This window comes from Meles meles, chromosome 1 (assembly GCF_922984935.1).
Source record: "Meles meles chromosome 1, mMelMel3.1 paternal haplotype, whole genome shotgun sequence".
NCBI lineage: Eukaryota > Metazoa > Chordata > Mammalia > Carnivora > Mustelidae > Meles > Meles meles.
This window is the reverse complement of record NC_060066.1, coordinates 199,871,219-199,895,754: the sequence shown is the minus strand read 5'-3', so window position 1 is coordinate 199,895,754 and position 24,536 is coordinate 199,871,219. Positions and strand designations below refer to the sequence as shown.

Below are 24,536 nucleotides of genomic sequence, written 5' to 3'. Positions count from 1 at the left end.
CAGAGTTGTCATTTAATGCCCGATTATCACAACACATGGAGGTTTACACGGTGCTCATCAAGGCAGGACCTGGGGTAAAACCAGACCAGAGGGAAGTGGCCTGTCTAGAGTCCCTGCACAGGGACCAGGTGGCCTGGGCCTCATCACCCTCAAGACACATCTGCCATACACAAGGCTTCTTCCCTCACCCAGGAGCCCACAGGCCGGCTGGGCTTCTGGTCACCGAGGGTCCTCGTGGAAGAACAGGGTCCCCGGGGGAGGGGGGGGGCCCTGGGACACCAAGAGGAGCACCAGGCAGCTGCCTGCAAACAACCCCAGAAGGCTTTCACTACAAGCCGCACGACGCTCAGACGCGGGAACACCCAGATGCTTTTACTAGGAGCTAAACACTGCAAAACTGAGGCTGAGAACACTCGGGGAGGGAAAGTCAAGTCAAAACACTCTCAGAACCAGCTTTCGGAACTTCACTACCCTCCTTGTCCTCCCACAACGACACTGGTCCAACCACAGCGTTGCCACAGAGAAGGGACCTCACGCTGCTCTAGCGAACACGTTTCATGGGAAGGGACACGGGAGCGGGGCCGAACCTCCACAACTTTACGCTACTGAGTTCCCTGGAGCCCCCGAGCCTCTGGTGCCCCCGTGCGACACAGGTGACTTGGGGGCTGCGTGTGGGGCTGGGAAATGTCCTGGAAGAAATAACGTACCTCAAAAAGAAAAGTGGTTTTGCTTCCACCCTAGTTCTAAAGTTACATGGCCCGTAAAGGAAATACCATCGAACAGACATTTTCAAAGCTCTTAATGCAACTCCTGAGAGGTTTCAAGTGTCACTGGCAAGGAAGAGGTGTGAGCTTGTCAGCACCCCCACTACGGCCTCAGGCTTGGCCTGGGTGGTCCAGCCCCGGGGGCCAGGCAGGGTATGGAAGGGATAGCACAGGACAGGGACAGCTACTCAGGATACAGACCATGGGCCCAAGGGGCAGCCCCTCTGTCCAGCACCATGGCCCAGCATTTGGGGAACGAGCTTGAATTCTGGCCAGACTTTACTAGTAAACCCGTTCCCGGTGAGTCCTGCAGGCCTCATCTCTCTTTTCTCTAATTCTAGGAGAAGACTCTAGACAGAGCCAAAGGCATGGAAGTCAAACGTCTCTGTCTTCAGAGATGGGACATAGCTAAATGGCAACCCAGACACCTCAGAACAGGGAAGCCATCTCGGCCCCACAGGCCCCCAACAGGATTCCAAGCAACACTCCTGTCCCCTGCCCAAGGGCTGAAGTAGTCCCTTGACCCTGGACATAGAGGGCTTCCAAGCAGGCTTCTGATGACACCCCTGTGAGTATCTGGAGAGGGGGACCAACAGCATGTCTGTAAAGTCTACAAAATTAACCCTGTTTCCAGAGCAGGACAGCTGTTCCTGAGTGGGCACAGTCAGAGGCCCGGGAAGTTGTGAAAATGACAAGGCACCCCTGTCCCCATGCGACATCAGATCCACCCCCACAGAAGCCCACATCCCCAGCTTCAGACGCCGGCTTCTGGGTAACTCAGGAGCCATCCCATGAGGCCAACTTCCTATTTAAAACCAACTTAATGCTACAAACTTTAAAAAAAAAAAAAAAAAAGTGCTGCCCAGCCAAGCCCCTGAGGAAACCTAGCTCCCTGAGGGTAGGTGGTGGGCCTCTAAGACCACCATCCCTGGCTGCCTCTCTCCAGAGGCCACAGCCTTGGTTCAGCCCAGAGCAGCCCGGCCCCATGTTGGGCGGGGAAGAGAGCTGACCTCATCCCTCACACCCAAGTGGGCTGCAGAGACACTGTGGGACAGTCAAGCCTCTGGGGGCGGGGGGCAGGCCAGGGCAAGAATCCTTCTCAGGATTCTTGAAGAGGTAACATAAGCCCGTCTCCCCATCAGGGCCAAGGTCTGGTCTGCAATGAAGACTCCTGCCAGCCCTTCGGCATTCCGGTGACAAAAGGAGCTAAAATGCCACCAAGCCCTGGTCACCTCTGTCCTGGGGTGCAGGGGGGTCTGTGTGAGAGCTGCAGAGAAGAGGAGATCCTTAAAAGAATTACTCCCTTCAGTAAACAAATCCTTCCAGGGAAGGGGAGGATGATAACAGCAGCTTCCAGACAGGCTGCTTTCTGGCAGTTTCTTGCTTTAACCCCACCTTTCTCTATGCAGGGCTGCCACTCCCTCCCAGGTGCTCGGGGTAAGACAGCCCCTGTCCCAAGCAGAGGCACAAATGGAGGAAAGGGCCTCAGCAGCCCTCTAGTGCTTCCACATTCCTGTCCGTGTTTCCCTGGGAGGGGGGCCTTTCAGTGCTGACTCCCCGGAAGGTGGTTTTTCCTGTTCTAAGGAGATGGAGAGGTAGGGAATTCCACAGGAAGTGGGTCTCCGCACCTAAAGCCTTGATGCCGCCTCCCCCAGGAGGGCTCCCTGCAACCATCCCTGGGACAGAAGAGGCCAGGAACCCAAGGCTGGTGCCTCAGCGGGAGAAGATGGGCAGGAGGAGCCAAAGGGCCTGTGGTCACCACTTACTAGAATTACGAGGCCGAAGTGCAAGTAGCGTTCTAGCAGACTGGACAGCCCCCAGAGACCCGGCCTACGGCTACAGGGAAATCGGGGACTGGCCTGGGGCCCAGGCAGCCCTGGGCTGCCCTCGGACCGTGGACAGCACTGGGCCCATCTGAGAAGTCTTACTAGAAACTAGAACAATCTCCCTGCTAAAAACTCAAGGAAGACAAACAAACAAAACTCAACCTGAAATAAATACAAAGGCATTAAGTGCTTCTTGATAAATTCAGGGTCCTAATTCACCCCCTCCAAAAGGCGAGGGGAGGGCCTTTCCCTGGACCTGGTTGCCTCACCTGTGGCCCTTCATGTGAGACGTCAGAGGTCAGAAGCTGGATGGGCCTTCCCAGGCCCAGCTTCCGTGAGGAAAGAGAGGACCCAACCCCTAATACACTCCTCACCCAAACCCCCTCTCTGAGATAGCTTCAGCTGGCTGAGGGGGGGTGGTGAGAAAGAGAAGAGGCCCCCCCATCCCTAGGGCAGCACCTTGTGTCCCACGTCCCTGCGCGGGCAGAGGGCCTGTCCATCTGTGCAGAGGTAGAGCCAAGGGCGGGTTCCTGGGACAGGCAAGGCCACTCAATTAATCAGCAGGTCCCCAAGGTCGTAGGAGTCGAAGAGGTCACTGATGCCCTCACCCCCGTCCAGGCCCCACAGGTAGTCGTCCTGGTCCAAGGGCGGGGAGAAGCTGATCAGGGGAGAGCTGCACGGCAGGCTCGGGGACAGGAACTGGTCCTCGGTCTGCTGCAGAAGTGGGTGCGGCAGCTCCAGCAGGCTGTCGGTGGCCTCCAGGGGGACAAGCGGCAGGGGCGGGGGCGCCGGCGGCTGCGGGACTTGCTGGGGAGTCAGCGCTGGTGCTGGAGACAAGCAGACAGAGGTCACACTTAGACCTGGTGCCCAAAAGCCTCTGGTCAGACCTCAGAGCCCAGGAATGGCCCTCCCCGACCCCTTCCCTGGATGACTGGGCATCCTCCTCTCTCCGAACCTGCCTCACGCCCAATGGCAGGGGACACGCTCCTTCTCCCAGCACAGCTCCAGCCACTGCCCCATTCTCCCACCTCTTGAAGGAGGTGGGACCTCTTGGTCTCCAACTCCCACGGGCTTGGGGCACCTGGCTGGCTCCACTGGAAGAGGACACGAGTCTTGACCTCAGGGTCGTGAGTGTGAGCCCCATGTTGGGTGTAAAGATTACTAAATAATGAAAATCTTTTAAAAAAGAAAAAAACTGGGGTGCCTGGGTGACTCAGTGGTGTTAAGCCTCTGCCTTCAGCTCGGGTCATGATCCTAGGGTCCTAGGATCGAGCCCCGCATCAGGCTCTCTGCTCAATGGGGAACCCGCTTCTCCCTCTGCCTCTGTTCCTCCCATTCTTGTGCTCTCTCTCACTCTCTCTGTCAAGTAAATAAATAAAATCTTAAAAAAAAAAAAAAAAAATCCTGGAACGCCTGGGTTGCTCAGTGGGTTAAGCCTCTGCCTTCGGCTCAGGTCATGATCTTAGTGTTCTGGGATCGAGCCCCGCGTCGGGCTCTCTGCTCAGCGGGGAGCCTGCTTCCCCCTCTCTCTCTACCTGCCTCTCTGCCTACTTATGATCTCTGTCTGTCAAATAAATAAATAAAATCTTTTTTTTTTTTTTTTTTGACAGAGAGAGAGGTCACAAGTAAGCAGAGAGGCAGGCAGAGAGAGAGGGAGAAACAGGCTCCCCACTGAGCAGAGAGCCCGATGCGGGGCTCGATCCCAGGACCCTGAGATCAGGACCTGAGCCGAAGGCAGAGGCTTAAACCACTGAGCCACCCAGGCGCCCCTAAATGGATAAAACCTTAAAAAAAAAAAAAATCCTGCCATTTCCCCAGCACCCAGTCCATTCAAGTTCCAGTGCTGTGACCCTGGTCTAGCCCGTCGTTCCCACCGAGACACTTCTTCCTAGTCACCTTGCCTTGACCCTTGTGCTCTAGCTTAAAAATGGCTTGGAAGACAATCCAAGTTTGACCAGCACTGAGATCGCCCCACAGGATGTAGCACCCGCTGGCCTTTCTGTTCCCTCTGTCCCGCCTCCTTCTGCTCACACGCAGCCTCTCCAGCTACACTGGCTCGGCTGCTTCGAGCACACCAACCTCATTTCTCCTTAGATGTCACAGGGCGACTTCCTATACAGCGACGAGGAATAGGGTGCTGGGAATCCCCCCCAAGTATATCCTGATGCCCAGAATCTCACCATTTGAGTCATGCCTTAAACCCCAACCAAGCATTCCTTGGAAAACAGAGCCGAGCTGCTGTGTCCGCCTGCCTGATCAGCCTCTTACTCGCCGTGTATCTGTGGGCAAGTGACTTAATGTGGACGAGTCTGCTTCCTCACCTCTAAAAGGGGGACACGCATTCCCCGCCTCGCAGGGTTGCTGAGAGGACTCAGTGATAGGTGCAGGGAGAAAACCCTCATCAATAAGAACTCTGGGGCACCTGGGGGGCTCAGTGGGTTAAGCATCTGCCTTCGGCTCAGGTCATGACCCCAGAGTCCTGGGATCGAGTCCCACATCAGGCTCCCTGCTCTGCAGGGAGTCTGCTTCCCCCTCTGACCTTCTCCCTTCTCATGCTCTCTCTCTCTCAAATAAATAAAGGAATAAATAAATAAATAAAAATAAGAAGAGCTCTGGTTTACCAAAGGCTTACCATGGCCGGCCCTGCTCTGCAGGACAGGGGTGTTTCACCTCCTCAAGGGGCCCCACAAGAAGTAATACTGGGACCCCTATTTACAGATGAGGAAACTGAGGCTCAAAGGAGCCAATTAAATGTACGTGAATGAAAAAACCAGCCTGTTTCTTTAGTGGGCTGCTGAGGCCTGCAGTTCTAGTGAAAGGCTGGGCTTGGGAGTGGCGGGGGTCCCAGGCTCGGACCCCAGGCCCACCCCTTGCCAGGAACCAGGAACCTCAGTTTTCTCAGGAGGGGAAAGAAGGCGCTACCTCCCTGACCAGCTGAACAGCAAGGAGATAACCCGCGTGGGGAAGCCCCTGCAGGCGGGACCTTGCTCTCTCGCGCTGCTTATCACACCCAGGAGGGAGCTGCTCTCTCGTATCTGTGCCCACTCTGACGGCTCAGACTCACGCTCTATCTCCAGACCACACAGAGCAGGCGCCTGGTTCGCAGAAGCTTTTTAAAAAATCACATTCACGCTGTCTCACTGCCTGTAACCCACCCAGAAATCGTGCGGGAGTTTTATGCGTCCCAGTTTTACAGATGTGCGAACAGAGGTTCAGAGGGGCCGAAGTGTCCCGCCTACAGTCACCAAGTCACAGCAGGTGACACTGCAAACTCAAGCCCGGGCTCCCAGCGTTGGCTCCTGCACGGTGGCAACATTCACGTTTACCTCCGAATGTGAGAGCCTGGAGAGATGTTAGAGACAACCCATATCCAAAGCCCCTCCATGACAGATGAGAGAAACTGAGGCCCCAAAGGGGAAGTGATTCCCTCTGGTGATGCCAGAACCTGGGTCCCCAGACTGCGTGGGGCCCCTGGCGCTCAGACCTCAAAATGGCTCTGCTTCACGTAAGAACTGCGTGTATGTGTCTGCGTGTGAGAGAGAGAAAGAATGTGTGAGAGAGTGTGTGAGAGACAGTGTGAGTGTGTATGTGTGTGTGAGAAACTGTGTAAGAGTATGTGTGTGTGAAAGAGAGAGAGAGTGTGTGTGTGCGTGTGTGTGTGTGCCCCTTCCAGGAACTGTCCTTCTGTTCCCTTTGCCAAGGATGTCACTAAGAGGCCACACGGCAAGGGTGGAGGGGGGCACCCATGGCACAGAGCTGGCTCCTAGGCTGCCCCACCGCCAAGCACTCCATCAGCCTCTACTCCTTCCAGGAGCACGACTGATCAGTAAAACTGAGGTAAAAACCTCACCCTTACTTATGCTGGAGGGTTCCCCGCCCCCGACTCTGCCCCGGGTCTCAGAGGACATCTGAAGTAAAGTGGCTCTAACTGGGAGAGCCGAGCACATGTTGACAGTGGAGTGAGAAGGCAGAGCGAAGCAGGAGAGAAAACAGGGTGCGGCATAGGTCTGGCATGGGAGATAGGCCCTGGGACGTGCCGGGAGGGACAGATGGCTGGTGCAGGGAGAAGCCCGACAGAGAAGAGATCACCAGAGAAGAGCTGAGGGTCTGGGCTTTGGTCCAAGCTCTGCCTCCAATTTGCTGTGTGACCTCAGAGAAGTCACTTACCCTCTCTGAACTTCTGCTTATTCATGTGTAAAATGAAGGGCTGAGTTAGATCACGGCTCAGCAAAGTTCTGTAAAGGGCCAGATGGTATTTTGGGATTGGCAGGATACTTACAGTCTCTGTCACACAGTCACTTTCTTCTTGCCCCCCAACATTTTAAATACATGAAAACCATTCTTAGCTCATAGGCCCCTTAAAAACAGGCCAGATTTGGCCTGCAGGCAATAGTTTGTGGACCCTTGAGTTAAAGAAATGGAATCCAGCCCGTGTTCTGTGGACGCCCCACCAAGCTTCTTCCATCATACCAGTTTGAACTCTGCTTTTTTTAAACACTGGAGTTCTACTTAAGAGAATTCTGGAGCTAAAAAAACCAGAAAGTTGAACACTGGCCTCCATAGCCTCAAAGGATGTGTCAGGCTGACCTGCTGTGTGATCTCAGTAGAAGGAAAAACTATCCTGGGGGAAGGGCCTTCCCAGGCTCCCATTTCTACTCCTTCTGGACTCCTTCCCCGAGACCTCTCCCGCCTCTCTGTTCCCTGATGACTGCCTCATGCTACTTGCTGCCAGGTAGAGCCAGCTTTAGCTGTACAGTCCACCTCCCAGAAAGGGGGAACTGCTCCGGTCAGGAACCCCTTCCTTGATCTGTTCCGAGCCTCACAGAGAGAGGACTGGGCTAGGTGTGTAGAGACAGAGGGTCAAGACACAGTTCTGTTGCCCAAGGAGACCTTGGGCGAGTCACATCACCTCTCTGCCTCAGTTACTCATCTCTAAACTGGGAACAATAATGCCTACCTCAAGAACTGCTGTGAGGGGCGCCTGGGTGGCTCAGTGTGTTAAGCCGCTGCCTTCGGCTCAGGTCATGATCTCAGGGTCCTGGGATCGAGTCCCGCATCGGGCTCTCTGCTCAGCAGGGATCCTGCTTCCCTCTCTCTCTCTCTGCCTGCCTCTCTGCCTACTTGTGATCTGTCACTGTCAAATAAATAAATAAAATCTTAAAAAAAAAAAAAAAAAAAGAACTGCTGTGAAAAGTAATGTGATAACATAGACGTACCCACTATATAGCTGTGACTTAAAAAATCTTAGTTGAGCCTTCCTCCAAAAATCTGTAGCTCCCATTCAATCCTCACAACCTATGAAGCAGACACTGTTACTTTGCCCAACTTACAGATGAGGCTAAGGTAAAGAGAGGTTAAATGACTTGTCCAAGGTCACACAGCTGGTAATTGGAAGCACAGGGATTCAAACCCAGGACCCAGAGCAGCGTCAGCCCAGAGCCGCATCAGCCTCCCGACTGAGACAAGAACACACACACACAGGCTTTATAAAGTGTAAAGTGCGAGCTTCCCCTGGCCCAACAAATGTTGCCGTGGAGGAGGAAACTCGAAGGCTGCGTGCTCTCCCACCTGCTGCTCCTCTGGACAGATGGTCCTACCTGGGGATGCCACGGGTTCTGTCATCCCAGGGTCCGTGCTGCTGCCAGGCTGGGTGGAGTCAGGGCTGGGGCCAAGAGTGGAGGTCGGCGGGAGGGGCTCCTTGGCAGGACTGTCGGGCTCCTGCACCTCCTCTGGGCACAGGTAGACTTCGATGGGCCCCTGGGTGCTCTTCAGGTATATCTGCAGGTTCTCCTAGAGGAAGAAGAGAAGCCAGGTCACGACTCTGGGCGGCCAGGCACTGACTCATGGGTTTGGCCGAATGCATGGACACCCAGGCCTCCCACCATCCATGTAAGAAAGCTACACTCCTGAGCTGGGCCCCCACGCTTGCCCCATTTGACCCGAGGGGGACATCTGCTCCTTCTGCCTGTCTGGCCCCCCAGGTTCCCTTCTGTGAGGGAGAACATGTCGATTTTCCCTTGGGAAACCACTCCTCTGCCACTCTCGAGTCATATAGCTTGGAGGGACAACACCTTTCCCAGCTCCAGTGGGCGAGCTTGGGGAGCAGGCCGGGAGGGTCTGTACAAAATGACTACCTCTCCTTTTAGCATTGTAAGCTTCCTTGGATCCCTTTAGAAAACAAATGGGAGTACAAATCACTTTTTTAATTAATTTTTTAAAATGGTGTCTCTTGTCCATTTTCTAGGAAGCGATGGTGACTAGTTCAGGGAAGCACACGACTCAGCTCAGGTCCTGAGCATCAGACCCAGGACTCGTGCTGGACTTGGAAATGGAAGCTCCCTTCCCACTGGGGTTGCGGGGCTGGGATCATGAAAGCTACCTTTGCCACTGGAAGAGGGAAGCCCACCTAGGAATGGAAACAGCACAGAGAATGGCAGAGAAAGACGGAGAGCATGGAGTGAAGTGTCTAGCCTTGCCTGCAATTTCCAAATCTTCCCTCTGGACCTGTCTCTTGGTTCCCCACAGTCCCCTCCACTCTCCACCCCTGACTTAAGCCGTTTGGACTTGGCTTTCTGTTGCTTATAAAACCAGGAGTCCTCATACTTGGCCTTCCCTCCCCTGCTTCTTCCCTCCTGCCATCATACACACCTGCCATTCCAACACGCACTCAGGTCTCCTCCCCAGTGCACCTGCAGGGCCCTCTCTCTACTCCTGTTCCCCCGACGAAAGTCCTGGTCATTCTTTAGGACCCAATACCTGTAACCGTCTATGGGCTCTTCCTCTATCTGTCCTTTCTCTGGGCCCTTGAAGCGCCTTACATCTATAAATGGCAACACGACTGCTTCCTTGGGTCTTTTCCCCACTAGGTCCTGAGCTCCTTCAAGGCAGGGGTGAGGCCCCATTTATCTTAATGTCCTTTCATTAAACGACTTACTTCTCGGGCACTAAGGACATGTCCAGCTCTGGGCCAGGGGTACCACAGGCGTGCAGCATGTCTTTGTGGAACTAACCCTCTAATAGGCGAAGCACAGTATCATCACATAATCACCCGTATCTCCCAGCAAACGGAGGGTAAGTGCAATAGAAAAGCACAGGTACTTATGAAATCTGGGAGCGGTTGGGGGTGGGGGTAATCTGGGAAGGCTTCCTTGAGGAAGTGAGGTTTGAGTTGAGACCTGTAGGACGAATAGCAGTAAACCAGGCAGTCAAAGGGAGGAGCATTCCAGCTGGAGGGAGCAGCCGCAGAATGTGTTATATTGGGGATGAGCTTAGTGTGGTGGCAACACAGCAGAGAAGTCATAGGGGCTAAAGCAGAGGTACAATGGGACATAATGAGAGAAGAGGCTGGTGAGGTCAGAGCCCAGAGGGCCTCTGAGGGAGGTAGTAAGAACTTGGGTCTTTAACCTAGGCGAGAAGGGATCACGGTGAGCCACCAGTACCACGGCGTGCAGGCACAGGAGTGCAGGGGCTGGTGGGTGCAGAAAGAGCGGAGATTTTCTTAGACCAGTAGCTGACGTCTGTTGTCCTTTCCAGCTCCTGCCGTCGCTGCCCCAGCTCAGGGACCACCAATCGTGCTATAGGCACCAGAATGGTTCAGGGAAGCTTGGGGCCAGGCAGGGCCAGGCACAGAGCCTACAGCGCAGCCTGGGACCCTCCTTAACCTTCTTTCTGCCGAATGCTCCCCCTCTCACCTCGTTCCTGTCGGGCACCTCGAGTCTTGTCTGCGGAGGGGCCTTGACAGCGATCACCGTCTGCTCCTTAAAGTTGCCAACGGCACGGATGTCCTGGTAAGTCACGTAGGCCAGTGTAGGGGCACGAGAGTCAAGAGAAGTAACTGGTCAAAATTCAAACCTCTAGCCTGCCAGGCAAAGCCTCTGAACATGTCTTTCTCACTCCTTCCACAGCTTACAAATAACCAAAAATGACTACCTCTTCTTTTAGCTTCGTAAGCTTCCTTGGATCCCTTTAGAAAACAAATGGGAGTACAAATCACTTTTTTAATTAATTTTTTAAAATGGTGCCTCTTGTCCATTTTCTAGACTATCCTGGGAGCCTGGGTGGCTCAGTCAGTTGAGCGTCTGACTTCGGCTCACATCATGATCTTGAGGTCCTGGGATCGAGCCCGGCATCCAGCTTCCCGCTCCGCAGGGAGTCTGCTTATCTCTTTTCCCTTCTTGTGCTCTCTCTTTCTCTCTCAGATAAATAAATAAAACATTTTTTAAAAAAAGACTTTATCTCTCAGACTAGATCATTATCTTTGAGCAGGTAATAAGACCTGCCTTACTTTTTTACATTTTTCCAATGCCTGGCATCCTTCTGAAAATACAAGGTGAGATCCAAAAACCAATGAGATGGTGGAACCATGTGGGAAAAATGTATGAAAAGCCTAAGCAGGGGCACCTGGTGGCTCAGTGGGTTAAATCCTCTGCCTTCGGCTCAGGTCATAATCTCAGAGTCCTGGGATGGAGCCCCGCTTCAGGCTCTCTGCTCAGCAGGGAGCCTGTTCCTCCTCTCTCTGATTGCCTCTCTGCCTACTTGTGACCTTTGTCTGTCAAATAAATAAATAAAATCTTAAAAAAAAAAAGAAAAACCTAAGCAAAGTCCATGTTTATAATTTTAATCCTAGGAATCTAAGGAAATAAGTAAAAAATATAGGAAAATATTCTCTGTACAAAGATATTCATCACAATCCTGCTTTATAAAAGCAGAAATCTCAAATCGATCTAAATGTTGATTCTAGGGGCGCCTGGATGGTTCAGTTGGTTAAGCAGCTGCCTTCAGTTCGGATCGAGCCCCATGTTAGGCTCTCTGCTCAGTGGGGAGCCTGCTTCTCCCTCTCCCTCTGCCTGCTGCCCCCCCCCGCTTGAGCTCGCTCTCTCTCTCTCAAATAAAGAAATTAAAAAATAAATAAATAAACAAAAAACTAAATGTTGATTCTAGGCCTTCCCAACAAACCAGAACATAGTCTGAGCAAGACAGTCTCAAATCATTCTAAACACAAGGTTAAATCACATGAGGCTGGTGCTTTTGTAAAAAATGGTCCAATAGCAACAATGCCATGTGGATCAAGCAAATAGGAAGGATTTGTAGCAACATTAAAAACTGTCTATGGGGGCACTTGGGTGGCTCAGTGGCTTTAGCCTCCGCCTTCAGCTCAGTTCATGATCCCAGGGTCCTGGGATCGAGCCCCACATTGGGCTCCCTGCTCAGCGGGGGGCCTGCTTCTCCTCTTCCTCTGCTGCTCCTCCTGCTTGTGCTTTCTCTCACTCTCTCTCTTGCTCTCTGTCGAAGAAATAAGTAAAATCTTAAAAAGAAAAACCCCAACTCCTGTCGATGGTGATATACTAAATAGAGGAAAGCACGATATAAAATGTTGTGCACACCAGGCCCACGCTATATTTAAGAACACGTACCCTGTGTATAGGGAAGAAACGAGGGCTCTGTTAGGGCAGCAACTGTTTCTTTTCTCCATCTTCCAGATTTAAAGAAATGCACTTACTTTTTTTTTTTTTTTTTTTTTTTATTTGACAGAGAGAGATCACAAGTAGGCAGAGAGGCAGGCAGAGAGAGAGAGAGAGAGGAGGAAGCAGGCTCCCTGCCAAGCAGAGAGTCCGATGTGGGGCTCGATCCCAGGACCCTGGGATCATGACCTGAGCGAAAGGCAGAGGCTTTAATCCACTGAGCCACCCAGGCACCCCTGCACTTACTTTTCTAATGAGAGTAGCTTTGATAGACTTGTGAGGAGAAGCCACCGAGGAAGGCAGAAACAGACATGCCAGGGGTGCCTGGGTTGCTCAGACAGTTAAGCCTCTGCCTTTGGCTCAGGTCATGGTTTCAGGGTTCTGGGATAGAGCCCTGCATTGGGCTCCCTGCTCAGCGGGAAGCCTGCTTCCCTTCCTCTCTCTCTGCCTACCTCTATCTACTTGTGATCTCTGTCTGTCAAATAAATAAATAAAATCTCTAAAAAAGAAAAAAGGAAAAGAACGGGCATGACAGACCCCAAGGGAGACTGCCCCTTTGGGGAGATTCTGCACGAACTCAGGATGGATAGAGCATGCAGCCGGGCCCCACCCCCCACCAGACAGGATATCTCTTGTTGGCCTTGTCCTCCGTCAGGTGCTTGAAGCTCAGAGAGCAGCTCTGGATGAGCTGGTCCAAGGCCTGCTCCGCGCTCATCAGCTCCTTCAGCTCCTGCCCCAGCTGCTGCTGCTTCCCGGGCCGGGTGGGGTCTTCAAACATTCCCCTGCCTCTGGGAAGAGAGCCGTCCCCTAGCGTCAGTCTCAGTCCACATCCAGGGGCCCCAACCCTACAGCTGCCGCGCGGACCACCCAGACCATGCAAAACCCCAGAATGGGGCCATCGGCCTGGTCTACATTAGCCTCCCGGGCTGTGCAAATCAGTGGTCCTGCCTGGCCGGCAGGGAGCCGCTGGGAATGGAACCTGAAGTTCCGGGGCTGGGCAGGGAGAAGAGACAAGTCAAGCCTGACCCCGCTTTTGAGGGACTCTCGGCACGGTCCACCCTACACCCCAGCCTCCCCCCAAATGCCTTGCCTGGGTTCCCTGCAGGTCTGCTCTGGTCTTCCTAGGAGGAAAGGAGCCCGGAGGACTCAGATCTGAGCTGGAAAGAGGGTCAGTTGCAACAGCCCAGGTCCAGGGGACTTCGCTAAGCTAGAAGAGGGGAATCTTGGGGTTCCCAACTCAAGACGATCTGGGTCCTCTTAATCTTTACATGTTCTAGAAATCCCTCTTCAATACCTTGGCTCAGCTCCCAGCATGTAAGCCTATGGGATATTGCTCTGGGTGTCTGCCCCCCCACACCCGCTGGATATCGTGCCCCTCCCCCCCCCCTTCACCGACGGCACGTGCACCCAGGGGCACCATCGGCCCCAGCCCAGGCACTCACACCCACTGGATGTTGTTCTTGGCCTTCTTACGGATGAGCTGGATGCCCTCCAGCACGTTGGTGATATCATAGATGCGCCGTTTCTGCACATCCAGCACCTCAGCAGCCCAGTTCAGGTCCAGGACCCCATCCTTGGACTCGCTCAGGAGGTAAATGAACTTCTTGGTGAGCAGCCCCAGCGATGTGTCATAACGAGTCTTCTCTCCAGGGGACTTGGGGGCTGAGGGGGAAAGGGGCCCAGTCACCGCTCAGGGAGAGCCGGACTGGGCAACCTCGTCCATGGATGGGGACCTAGCAGGTACCACCCCTCCCATGAACACAGGAACAACCACTCTCCAGTTTACAGAGCTCCGCGAGGCTCTGTAAACCTCATGGTCGTTCGCCACCCCTGTCCAGGCAGGGAACCTGAGACCTGGAGAGGGAACGTGACTTGTTCAAGGTCTCACAGTCAGGGGCAGGGACAGGACTGGAGACCAAGCCTCTTCTAATTCCTGGTTCAGACCGCCTTCCCACCACAACTTAAGGGAGCCATATCAACACCCCCGCCACCAACAACGACAAGTACTGTGTGTAGGGGCACTGTCCTAAGCACTTTCCATATACAACAAATTCAATCCTTGCAACCCCCTAAGAGACTGCTGTACAACTATCCCCATTTCATGGATGAGACTACTGAGGAACAGACAGGGAAAGTGATTCGCTCAGCTCACTCAGCCAGAAAGTGCCAAAGCTGGGATTTAAATCCAGGCAGCCTGGCTCCAGAGTCTGTCTTCTTAAGCATTCCCTTCTCCTGCCAGCTTTGCCAGCAATCTGGAATTAGGGTAATGAGAGAAAGAGAATGATGGGCTGGGACTCGGGCACATTTTTCGACTTGCTTTTTCTTTCCACGTGTAGCCTAATGATTATCTGAAAGGAATCAGTCCTGTAATACCAAGTGGGGCAGGTTCGTGAAAAAAAGAGACTTTCTTAATGAGGTTGATGTCACAAGACCACATCCCAGCGGCTGTATCTTAAACCACAAGAGGACTTTGGCAATCAAGTGACTTGCAAAGTCCTACAGCAAGCTAGCTGCGGAAGAGTTCTGGAAACCGAGCTTTGGAGAGCGTCAGATTCCTCCGGAAGGGGACTTTCAGACCCTGTCACATACAGATGGCAGGCCTTCGGCACACAGGCGGTTTGGGTCATGTTTGGGGCCCTTGGCAGACACTACTGGGTGATCAGTGCTCCTGGTGTCTCTCAATAAAATGTTGCAGGCAGCCTCTACCCGCGACAGGAGAGCCAGCTTTCCTGCCCTCCCTGACCCAGCTGGGCTTTGTTTTACAGAAGAGACAGCAAAGGCTCACGGCAGGGGGGACTAGAGCCCTGCCCAGATTCCCGACCCTCATGCTTCCCACCCAGTGACATACCTTCTTTATGAGGTCTCCGACCCCCCAAATTATTGTTCTTCCCTAACCTAAGTTTCTAAAACTCCGGCTGGAACCAGGATGTTGACTGAACATATCAAGAGGCAGAAGTAGAAATTTCCTGCAGCTTAGCTTTCGAAAGACACCCCCCCCCCCCAGGCAGCCCTATTATCTTCACAGTTTAGACTAATCCAGGCTTCCCTTAGAATCGCTCACTCAGCTCTCTGCCTGTGGGACAAAGACCCCGACTAGCCCTGCTCCTCTCGGAGCTGGAGTCTGTTTTAGAAAAGTCAGACTGAACTCAATATAAACTTTTTTTTTAAAAAATGAGTAAGCTCCCAAGTGAAATACCAGTCACCACGTTGAGGTCACGAGAGTGGTGCGTGGTGTGGGAGAGGCTGTGCCCGCTTGGGCACACCCCTCCCCGCCACCACCAGGGTGACCTTGGGCAAATCACTCAGGCTCTGAGTCTCTGACCGCCTCATCAGGGAAAGGGGGACAGTGCTGACGACTGGCAGGGTCCCGCGAGAGAAGGCAGAGGAAGCTGCTTTGTAAACCGGGAAGTGTGCCACAAATACCACTCCTGCTGATGTGGGTAGGGCCGCTGCCCTCTGCCCCTGCCTGCCCTCCCCTCCCGCCGCCCTCCTGAGCCTGCCCTTCGATGCCCCATCTGTGCAGCTTACTTCTGGGGCTGGGGAGACCGTCCACTCTAAGGCACTTCCCCTTGGGAGTCCGGAACTCAGGGACGGCTGGCCTCCCGATCCCCTCCAGGTCCAGCTTCCTTTTGGCCTTGGAGAGAGGAGAGAGAGGCAGAGTTTGAGAATCATTCCTCTTTCAGTCTTTCCCGGAGTCGGGGCCAAAGCATGGAGGCCACCGGCAGCTGCTTTCTGTGCCTCCGTTTACCGCCAGTCCCGGGAAAACATCGTGGCACTTGGTGAGGAAACAGCAGTGACTGGCCAAGCGAGCTTTTGGGGGGGAAAGGAGTCCTGAGCCTCAGCCTGAGGTGCGGGTACTCGAAGTCTTCCGAAGCCAGTCTGGCCAAGGGCGCAGGGTTCCGTCATAACAGGCCCCAAGGTCACTTCTACATCCGCCATCCCCAACCACCCCCCCTCTCCCCCGCGCCCAGAGGCTGAAGCAGGGAGGAAGAGGTGGGTAGGACCTAAACCACATCAGGCTGGGGAGCGCCTCCCGCCCCACCAAGTGCTTGCGAGCAGCTGGCCCAGCCTGCCCTGGTGCCCATCACAGCCCCACAGCTGGCCCTTATCAGGGTGGGGCTGGGCATCCGCCCAGGCCCAGGGGACTTCCTGGCTCCGTGCCACACCCCAGGGAGGTGCCCACATCGGGAAGCAGAGCAAACATTCCCCACCCCCATGTTTGGGCTCCAGCTCAAGGGCCCCGGGGGGGGGGGGGGGGGGTCCTGAATAGACTCCATTTGCCAATCTTTCTTTGCTGAGAGGGGCAGACAATGAATCCTTCCCCCTGCATCTCAAGGACAAACAGCTGAGGTCCCCCTGCTCCCCCTGCCTGTTCCCGCCAAGCTTGGGAAACACCTGCTGGGGAAATGGAACCACAGACATCTGCTCCTCACCCCGCAGCCACCAGGCCCCAGTTAGGCCCAGAAGCTGCACTGGCCCGGAAGGGGCCTCTCTCCTGTTAGGGCTGGGCAGGGGCAGGGCTAGGGCACTGGGGCACTGGGGCATAGGTCAGAGGCCTGGACTTGACTCTCCCAGCTCCTTCGTGGGCTCACTGCATGTGTGTGTGTGTGTATGTGTGTGTGTGTGTGTGAGAGAGAGAGAGAGACCTGGGGAAGTACGCAACAGCTAGGAGCCTCACTTTCCTCCTCTGTAAAATGAGGCAGAAAACACCTGCTTTGAGGGGCCACTGGGAGGAACCAAGGAGATAACCCCTGCCAAGTGCTCACCCTACAGCTCAGCACACAGTAGGCGTTCAGAAAATGCAGACTCCCTTCCTGAAATCCAGGCTTGGCCTCTTCTTTGACACACCCTTCAGGGGGCCCCTGAGCCCATTTCCTTCCTCTCCCTCTTCCCTAATCACCCAGACACCCTGAAGCTGGCTGGGACAGAGAGGCCTATTTTAACCTTTAACAGTGAGGTCATGCTTGGCGGGTCTGACACTTCTAACTGCTGCTGAGCACAGCTGGGCTGACAGGTGTGGGAAGTGGTGACAGCGCTTCCGGCTATCAGCTCCCCTCCCTGCTCCTGCCTCCTCCAGGCAGTCCTCCTGGACTGATTCCAGACCTGCTCCTTGGTTTGAGGAGCCTGGATATAATGCTCCTCTCGTCCACCCCTATCCAGACCTGGACATGATTCAAACACGTCCTTGCTCATTCCTCTTGAAGACTCTCTGGCATATTCTTTTTCTAACCTCTCAGCTGATGAGATCCTAGATTCTAGGGAATGTGACCTATCTTGTCTGTAGAGAAAGGCCCAGCCACTCACTGAGAACTTCCACATGCCCTGGACCAAGCCCCAACATTCATCACTTCACCGAGTCTCCCCAGCACCACCAAGCCCCATTTAACAACTGAAGTAACTGGGACTTGGTGAACTCCAATGTCTTTATCAATCCTGATCGAGGTTGACCATCCGAGGACCGTTCCCCCATCCCTCAAGAAGGAATGCCAAGAGCAGGGAGAGGAAGAGAAGTCAAGCTGAGTTTTACCCGAAGCAGAAGTGGGGCAGCCCAGAGTCTCCCCAACGCCATCCACCTCCCCCACCCAACAGGAGCAAGGCCCTGCTGAGTTCACGGAACACGAGCAAGAGCCTCACTACCTGCAGAAGGAAGGAAGGACCTTGAACGGAGTATCTGCACTGGGCCTATCACGTGCTCATCAGTCCTGCACCATCAGTCCTGGCAATCTCTCTTGGCAGAAGAGAAACGGAGACTCAGAGGGGGTAAGGCATGAACCCAAGGTCACACAGACAAAGGGCAGAGCCAGAGTTTGAACCCAGGATTGTCTGACTCCAAAGCCACATGCCAGGCCGTCTTGTCTCTTTTGCACACATTCCCCCAGAATTCGCTGGAACTTGAGCCGAGGCCTGGCTGTGCCCACCGGCCCCCATTACTTTATATACACATACCAGTTCCCTCCCTTCCCTTAAAGTCCCTCCCCTTACTCTGTACTTCAAGCATCCCCCAGCAGCAAAATGTCCCTCATCTAAGGACATCTCCCTGACACCTTGGGGCACGGTCCATGGATGTGCCTGAGCCTACAGAACAGAGGTGGCAGAGGACAAGCCCAGGAAGATGAGGGCCAAGAAGAGCCAGAGCAAAGGGTTTGGAGTCAGATCCCTCTGGGTTCCCCTCCAGGCTTCCCCCCTTCTTAGCTCGGTGAGCTCAGCAAGTCAGTTGACCTTTGGAGCCCCACCTGTAAAATGGGCATACTCTGCTCCGCCCTGGCGGGGGACCCAGCGACAGTGCAGCAAAGTGCCTGGCTCGCACAAGGAAGCTGCCATCACTAAAGGTGCAGGGGCGCCAGCGAGGGGGCAGTGCAGAGGGCATGTGCCAAGAGCAAAGGCACATTTGCTCTAATCTGGACCCTCTTAGGAGGCAGCCCCTTTGGCTATTTCTTAAAGACCTGGTTAGGATTCAAGCTCCCCACCGACCCCTCGGGAGAAGAGGCAGCCCCAGAAATGAGGGGGCCAGAGATGCCCAGACGCAACCCCACTCTTGGCAGCAAGGTGACGAAGGTGGGGCTCAAAGGAAGGGGAAGTGACTTGCCCAAGGTCACTCAGGGAATGAAGCCAGGCTTTTTCTGAGCCCCAAGTCCTAATTTAGGCAATGGGGGTAGGAGCAAGTGTTCCAGATCCCAGCCCTACCACCCAACAGCCTGCATTTCCACATCTGACCCGTCTCAGAGGGTTGTTCCTTAACATGCTCCTTTGCTTTCAAGCTTCTCAGGGGGGCTTTGGAAAAGCCAGACAAAAAGAAGAAGAACCGTGCAGAATCCCACCCTCTTCACAGAGTCCCATAGGAATAAGACAGGATCACGTAATGTGCCTGGCTGGACTAGGGACTCCGTAGAGGAACATCCCAAGCCTTCCCCAGAGGGTGCTGGAAAGAGCCCCAGACAGCGAGTGAGGAGACCAGGGCTCAGGCTTCTATTCTGCCACTGAACTTGGTTGCCATCCCCGAGGTCCCTTTAAACAGCAGCTCCCCAATAGATCCTACTCACCCTGCCCTTTGCAGCCTGGCCACAACCCAAGCAGCCACACCCAGGGTTGGGTTTGGAGCAGCTCCAGGTCCCGCCCTGGTAAAATGAGTAAAGTGGGGGGGGCAGGCTTGCCCATGGGGCTGGGGGCCAGAGGGCATCTGATGGGAAAGGGGGCTCTGGACCTGACAGGCCTTTAGGGCAGCCTGATGCAAGGAGGCTCTCCCACTTCTTGGCTTGTGACTTGGACAAGTGACTTCACGTCTCTGCTCAGTTTCCTCATCTGTAAGATACCTCATCCCAAGCATCTTGGCCAAGATAACGAATGTGAGGAGTGCCAAGCAGTGCCTGGCACACGAGAGGCGTTCAGTAAAAGAGAACCATTCTTGCTGTGATCACTGAGCCCCTCTGGGAGGGAGCTATAGACAGATGCACTCGGGCTCCTCTGGCAGGGAAGCAGTTCAAAACCACAGCTGTTACTGAAACGCAGCCACTGAAACCCCGCCTGGGCGCCTGAAAGCAGCTGGCCAGAGAAGACTGCACCCTCCACTGAGCCCCTTCCCCCACCCAGGGCACCCAGCTCCTCGGTCAGGCAGTACTGCAGAAAGTCAAGGCTGCATTGAAGAGACCAATGATCACCAGCCTTGGTCATACACCTCCTTGCCTGACCTTGGACAGATCATACCCACACTCTGTGCCTCAGCTTCTCCCTGGAGCTACTAAGGCCTCTTCTTTCCCAGGGTACAAAATTGTGTGAGGTTGTAAAATGCTGAACGTAAAGATAGATACCCAGTCTCAATTATCTTTGGATGTTTGACCTGTGAAATGGGATAGCACCCCTGGCTCCCTCGTGCAGGAAGGGGCTCTGGAAAGTTTAAAGCCTTGAGCATGGGCAAAGCATGATTCCCCTAGCAGGGACTTGTGCCTGCTGCATCCGGGGAAGGCTGGGGGGTCCATGCCTGTCCACCAACAAAGGTGTGACCAGATGCCTCTATGGCAGGGAGGGCTGGTCTTATCTGTCTGTTCCTGAACTTATCCACACCACTCACAACGAGGCAAACTACAACACCCCCATCTCCTGTCCCTGGAGCCGCTTTCCAAAACCCAGGGCCAGGAGCTGGAAATGACCTGAGATGAGTTAGCCCAACTATGCCATGGACACATGCATTTTCAAGAAAAGGAAATGTAAGCCCGGCCTGGGGCCAAGACTTGTCCAGGGCCAGAAACCAAGCTCCCCATCCACCACCCAGTTCCCCAGGGCCTTTCCCACCCCACCCACCTCTACTCTAGGGTTGTTTCCATTCTCAAGGGCTGCAGGAATTCCACTCCCACAAAACACACCCTGTACCTGGTGCCACCACATTTAAGGCCCTCCCTGGCAATGGCCTGGGGGCTTGAGGAAGGAAAAGTCCATCTGGATAGGAAACCCAGGGGGCTGCCCCCAGTCTGCACCTGCTACTGACTGTCTGGGAGGGAAGACTGGGCCTGGGAGAGCCATAGGGCAGATAATTGGGAAACAGTCGGCTGTACAGGACATTTAGAGTCTGTCCAAGCTGGACTGGATCTGAGAGACACCCCCTCCTTGCCCCCCATCTTAAAGTCCCCATTCTACACCCAGACCAAGCCCTATACCTGTGCCATAGTAGATACCCAGTACCAGTTTCTGGACCAAACAATGAATGAAAGAATGAAGGAATGAATGGTGGCAATGTCAGCTCCGTGGACTTCCTCAAGGTCACACGGTGCACTGGGGGTAGTGGGTTGAGTCTCCGCACTCCCAGTCCAGTGCTCATTCCACTCCAATGCATGGTTATTTCATCCCAAGTCCGAAAATGAAGGGCTCCTTCAACTCAGATATGCAGGGCAATGGGTTGTTCTGGAAGCTGAAAGCCCTCTTTTCCCTCCCCAACTCGACCTGCTTCGTTCAAACCGGGTCCCAGGCGCCCCTCCCTCCTTTCCCACACCCGCAAAAGCAGAGGGAGAAGCGGTGGGCGGCGGTGGGGAGGTCCCCAGCATTACCGGCAGCCGGCCAGCCGGCACGCATCGCACAGCTTGGCCCTCCGGTCCGTGGGGGGTGGCGTCGAGGCAGGTGCCGGGCGCCGCAGTGGGAGGCACAGTCTGCGGGTACAGCGAGGTGTAGTAGGTGGTGGTGGCCGGACAGAGCTGGGGGCTGCTGAGGCCGGGCGGCCACAGCTCGGTAGGGCTCATCCCGTGCAGTCCCTTCGAGGGCGGCCCGGCGGCTGGAGCCAGGGCCCGGGGCCCTCGCAGCATGGCGAGCGCAACGCCCCCTCCCCAACCCGGCCTGGCGCGCCCGCAGGCACCTGCGGGCTTCGGAGCCCGCGGAGGCTCACACCGCCCGAGGCATGGCGCGGAGGCCGGGGAAAGCCGCCAATGGACGCTTGCGGAGCAAGGCCGGACCCTCCCCTCCTGGCCAGCGGCCGAGCTAAGCAGCGCTTGGAGATCCCCGCTTGGAGATCGCCCCGCGGCGGCGGCGGCGGCGGCACGGCCAGTGGCTGTCCCACCCCGAGGGCGGCGGCGACCCGGGACGGCCCCGCGCCCCCGAAAGGCCTCGGCGCTTGGGATCTGGCTGGCTCCTGGTAGGGGTCTCTGGGGTCGCCGGGGGCTCGGAGGAGAGGCGATGCGCTCAGACGGGGAAGGGAGGCCGATTGCACCGACTCCCTCTCGCCTGGCTCTCTGGTCCCCAAGTCTTTCTCTGCCTCTTTTTTTTCCTCCTTCTTTTTTTTTTTTTTTTTTTTTAGCGCCAAACTGCGTGCCGCGAAATTCGGATCTCCCGCGGAAAATGCCGCGTTCTGGTTGGCCGCCGCTACTGGCACAGGCTCCACCCCCCGGAAAGGACCGGTTCCCAAGGCTGCGATTGCAACACGAGCTTCGCTGCTTAAAGGGGCCGCCACACCTCCTGTAGCCGGGCGCCCGCCGGCCTTACCCCCGGGAGAAACAGGCTGGGATCGTGGTGCGGTACCGTGCAGAAGCAGCCAGAGCTTGCTGAGGAAGGAGCCTGGATTCCCTGGGGCGGGGAGCGGGGAGTGGGAGAGGGAGGGAATTTGGGCACGGAGTCCTGTCCTGAGCCTGGACCCAGCAGCACATTACCCAGGCCAAAGGCTTTTGATTATTTTGCATATATGCTTTTATATCCTTTTTCTGCCCCGCTAAAATAAAAGCCAGGAACCTGTTTTCTTTCCTGGCAGGGGGGCGATGGGTGGAGCCTAATATTTATAACTCATCTTAGGAGGATACTAACACCTGCTGAGGGCCTCCAGTATGCCAAGCAACCTGCTAGTTATTTTATTTCATTGAATCCAACAATCCCGGAAGAAGGCACGATGTTCTTCGTGGTAAAGACTGGAGAGACAGAAAGGCTAGGTAACTTGCCCAAGATCACAGAGAGATTCACTGACTTGAGAACTTGCAGTCAAATCTGGACAGGCCAGCTTCTGAGCCCCTGTTTGTTCCAGTAAAAGCTTTCTCCCCCACCCTCCCAAGCTGTGCCTGCCCCTTGCAGGCCTGGATGGGGGCTGGGGGTCCAGAGTGCAGAGCTATGTCTTGTTCTCAGTGACATTCCCAGAGCCCCACACTCAGTAAATATTTGAACATCTCCATGTTTCTCCTAACCAATCCTTTTGTCACACACAAAACTTCCCACCCTCATTCAAAACCTTCATTGCCAATAATCCATTTACATTCCCAGTCTCTCCAGCTTAGAAATGCCTAGGCTCCAAGAAGTGACCTTAGCTGCAAGAAGCTAAATTCCAAGTGTGCCAATTCCTGCCTGGTGCTGCATGATTTCTATGCGGCTCTGAGGCTGGCGTTCAAAACCCTCCAGAGTTGGTCCCCAGCTTCATACCTGGTCCTTATACTCAGATCTCCAGGATGACGTAGCACTAAATGCATGACAATCAAGAGCCCAGACTTTGTAGCAGACAGCACTGGGTTCAAATCCAGACCCAGTCGCTTTACCAACTGTGTGACCCCAGGCAAGTTTTATAAACTCTCTGAGCCTCACTTTTCTCACCCTATTAACACCCACCTCATAGGATGGTGGGGAAATCTCATGAGATCAGGTACAGCTGTCAGCACACAGCCTGGTTCCCGAAGAACCTCAAGAAATAGCTGTGGTCACATTTCTGGCCTTATCTCCAGTATGCAAACCCTTTCATTCCAGTCTACATATTTCACTGTTCTTCAAGGTCCAGCTTAAACATCACCTCCTCCAGGAAGCCTTCCCTGCTTGCCTCCCCTCTCCCAGTTAGAGAACTTCATGCCCTCTTTCCATGCTAAGTGTATTCTGACTCATCAAACAAAGCTCTATTTAGTGGCAAGGAGGCTGCAGCGCAAGTCCCACTTCACACTTCCTAGCTGAGCAACCCTGGGCAGGCCGCTACTCCACTTCTCAACCATCAATTACGGACAAGGCTTCTACTCGGTTGCTTTCATAGGTCTCTGAGACACTATTGAAATAGGGCTGGTAATGACCCTCACAACACCCTTCTGGGACAGGCACTGTTATTATCCCCATTTTACAGATGAGGGATCCTGGAAGGAATTGTGGCCGAGCAGGTTTGGGGAAGGAGCAGAGCCCCAGGGCCAGGAAGAGAAATGGGGGTGGCAGGGTGGGGCTGAGAGAACGCAGGGAGCCAGCAAGGGGGCCACGAGCCAGCTCTCTGTGGTTGAGTTTCGGGCCGCCGGGGCTAGCTTTAGTTTCACTGCCTGGGAACGGACTGATTCCTGTCGGGCATATCTGTAGTCTGTCTCCCTGAACTTGAATTCCTGCCCCATCCATTGCTAGCTTGTGCTCCTGGTCAGGTTGCCAGCCTTCTCTGAGCCTCACTTTCTTCACCTTTGAAATGGGGATGGCATGGGGCGCCTGGGTGGCTCAGTTGGTAAAGAGTCTGCTTTCGGCTCAGGTCATGATCCCGGGGTCCTGGGATGGAGTCCCACATTGGGCTCCTGGCTCCCTGCTCAGGGGAGAGCCTGCTTCTCCCTCTGCCTGCTGCTCCCCCTGCTTGTGCGCTCACTCTCTCTCTCTTTCTAAATGAATAAATAAAATATATTTTTTTAAAAAGTGTGGAGTCTGTTTAGGGCTTCCCCTCTCCCTCTGCCCCTCTGACCCCTATATGCACTCTCTCTAAAATAAATAAATCAATCAAAAAGAAAAGAAAAGTCCCCAAACCAAAGCAAACTCCATTCCAAGTGATGTACCCCATCCCTGGTGTATCTTCTGAAAAAAAGCCTCAGATTCCCTCTGTTCAAAGTCCTACTTATCAAAATACAAAACGCTTGATAGAAACTTCCTGAGGGAACAGGCCTCCTGTTTTGGGGTTCTCCAGTGTGTTACCTGTTCACATGAATCTAAAATTGAGACAGAGAAGCCAAAAGGGAGCTGTAGGAAGGAAAGGTTGGGGGGGGGTCCTCTGCTCATTAGGGAAAATAAAATCAAATCACAATGAGATT

General features: G+C 54.5%; 2 protein-coding genes across 2 annotated transcripts; one reads left to right on the top strand and one right to left on the bottom strand.

Annotated features, from left to right (window-relative positions):
- Positions 1-21,773, bottom strand: E2F2 (E2F transcription factor 2). Its single transcript, XM_045978805.1, has 7 exons — positions 21,087-21,773; positions 15,580-15,685; positions 13,494-13,713; positions 12,681-12,839; positions 10,282-10,396; positions 8,188-8,380; positions 1-3,417 (listed from the first exon to the last, which is right to left on the bottom strand). The coding sequence occupies exons 1-7, from the start codon at positions 21,336-21,338 to the stop codon at positions 3,140-3,142; spliced, it is 1,323 nt and encodes a 440-aa protein (XP_045834761.1). The 5' UTR covers positions 21,339-21,773; the 3' UTR covers positions 1-3,139.
- Positions 20,763-22,964, top strand: LOC123927533 (collagen alpha-1(III) chain-like). Its single transcript, XM_045982211.1, has 4 exons — positions 20,763-20,809; positions 21,044-21,664; positions 21,827-22,043; positions 22,947-22,964. The coding sequence occupies exons 1-4, from the start codon at positions 20,763-20,765 to the stop codon at positions 22,962-22,964; spliced, it is 903 nt and encodes a 300-aa protein (XP_045838167.1).
- Positions 22,965-24,536: the final 1,572 nt, after the last annotated feature.

Excerpts from the sequence above, each read along its gene's own strand:
- LOC123927533 (XM_045982211.1), top strand. The coding sequence starts at position 20,763 with ATGAATGGTGGCAATGTCAGCTCCGTGGACTTCCTCAAGGTCACACG. Across the intron at positions 20,810-21,043 it reads GACTTCCTCAAGGTCACACG|AGGGAGAAGCGGTGGGCGGC; the intron begins GTGCACTGGGGG and ends CCGCAAAAGCAG. Across the intron at positions 21,665-21,826 it reads TGGGATCTGGCTGGCTCCTG|CGCCAAACTGCGTGCCGCGA; the intron begins GTAGGGGTCTCT and ends TTTTTTTTTTAG.
- E2F2 (XM_045978805.1), bottom strand. The coding sequence starts at position 21,338 with ATGCTGCGAGGGCCCCGGGCCCTGGCTCCAGCCGCCGGGCCGCCCTCG. Across the intron at positions 13,714-15,579 it reads CGGTCTCCCCAGCCCCAGAA|CCCCCAAGTCCCCTGGAGAG; the intron begins GTAAGCTGCACA and ends TTTCCCCCTCAG. Across the intron at positions 10,397-12,680 it reads GAGGACAAGGCCAACAAGAG|ACTGGCCTACGTGACTTACC; the intron begins ATATCCTGTCTG and ends TCGTGCCCCTAC.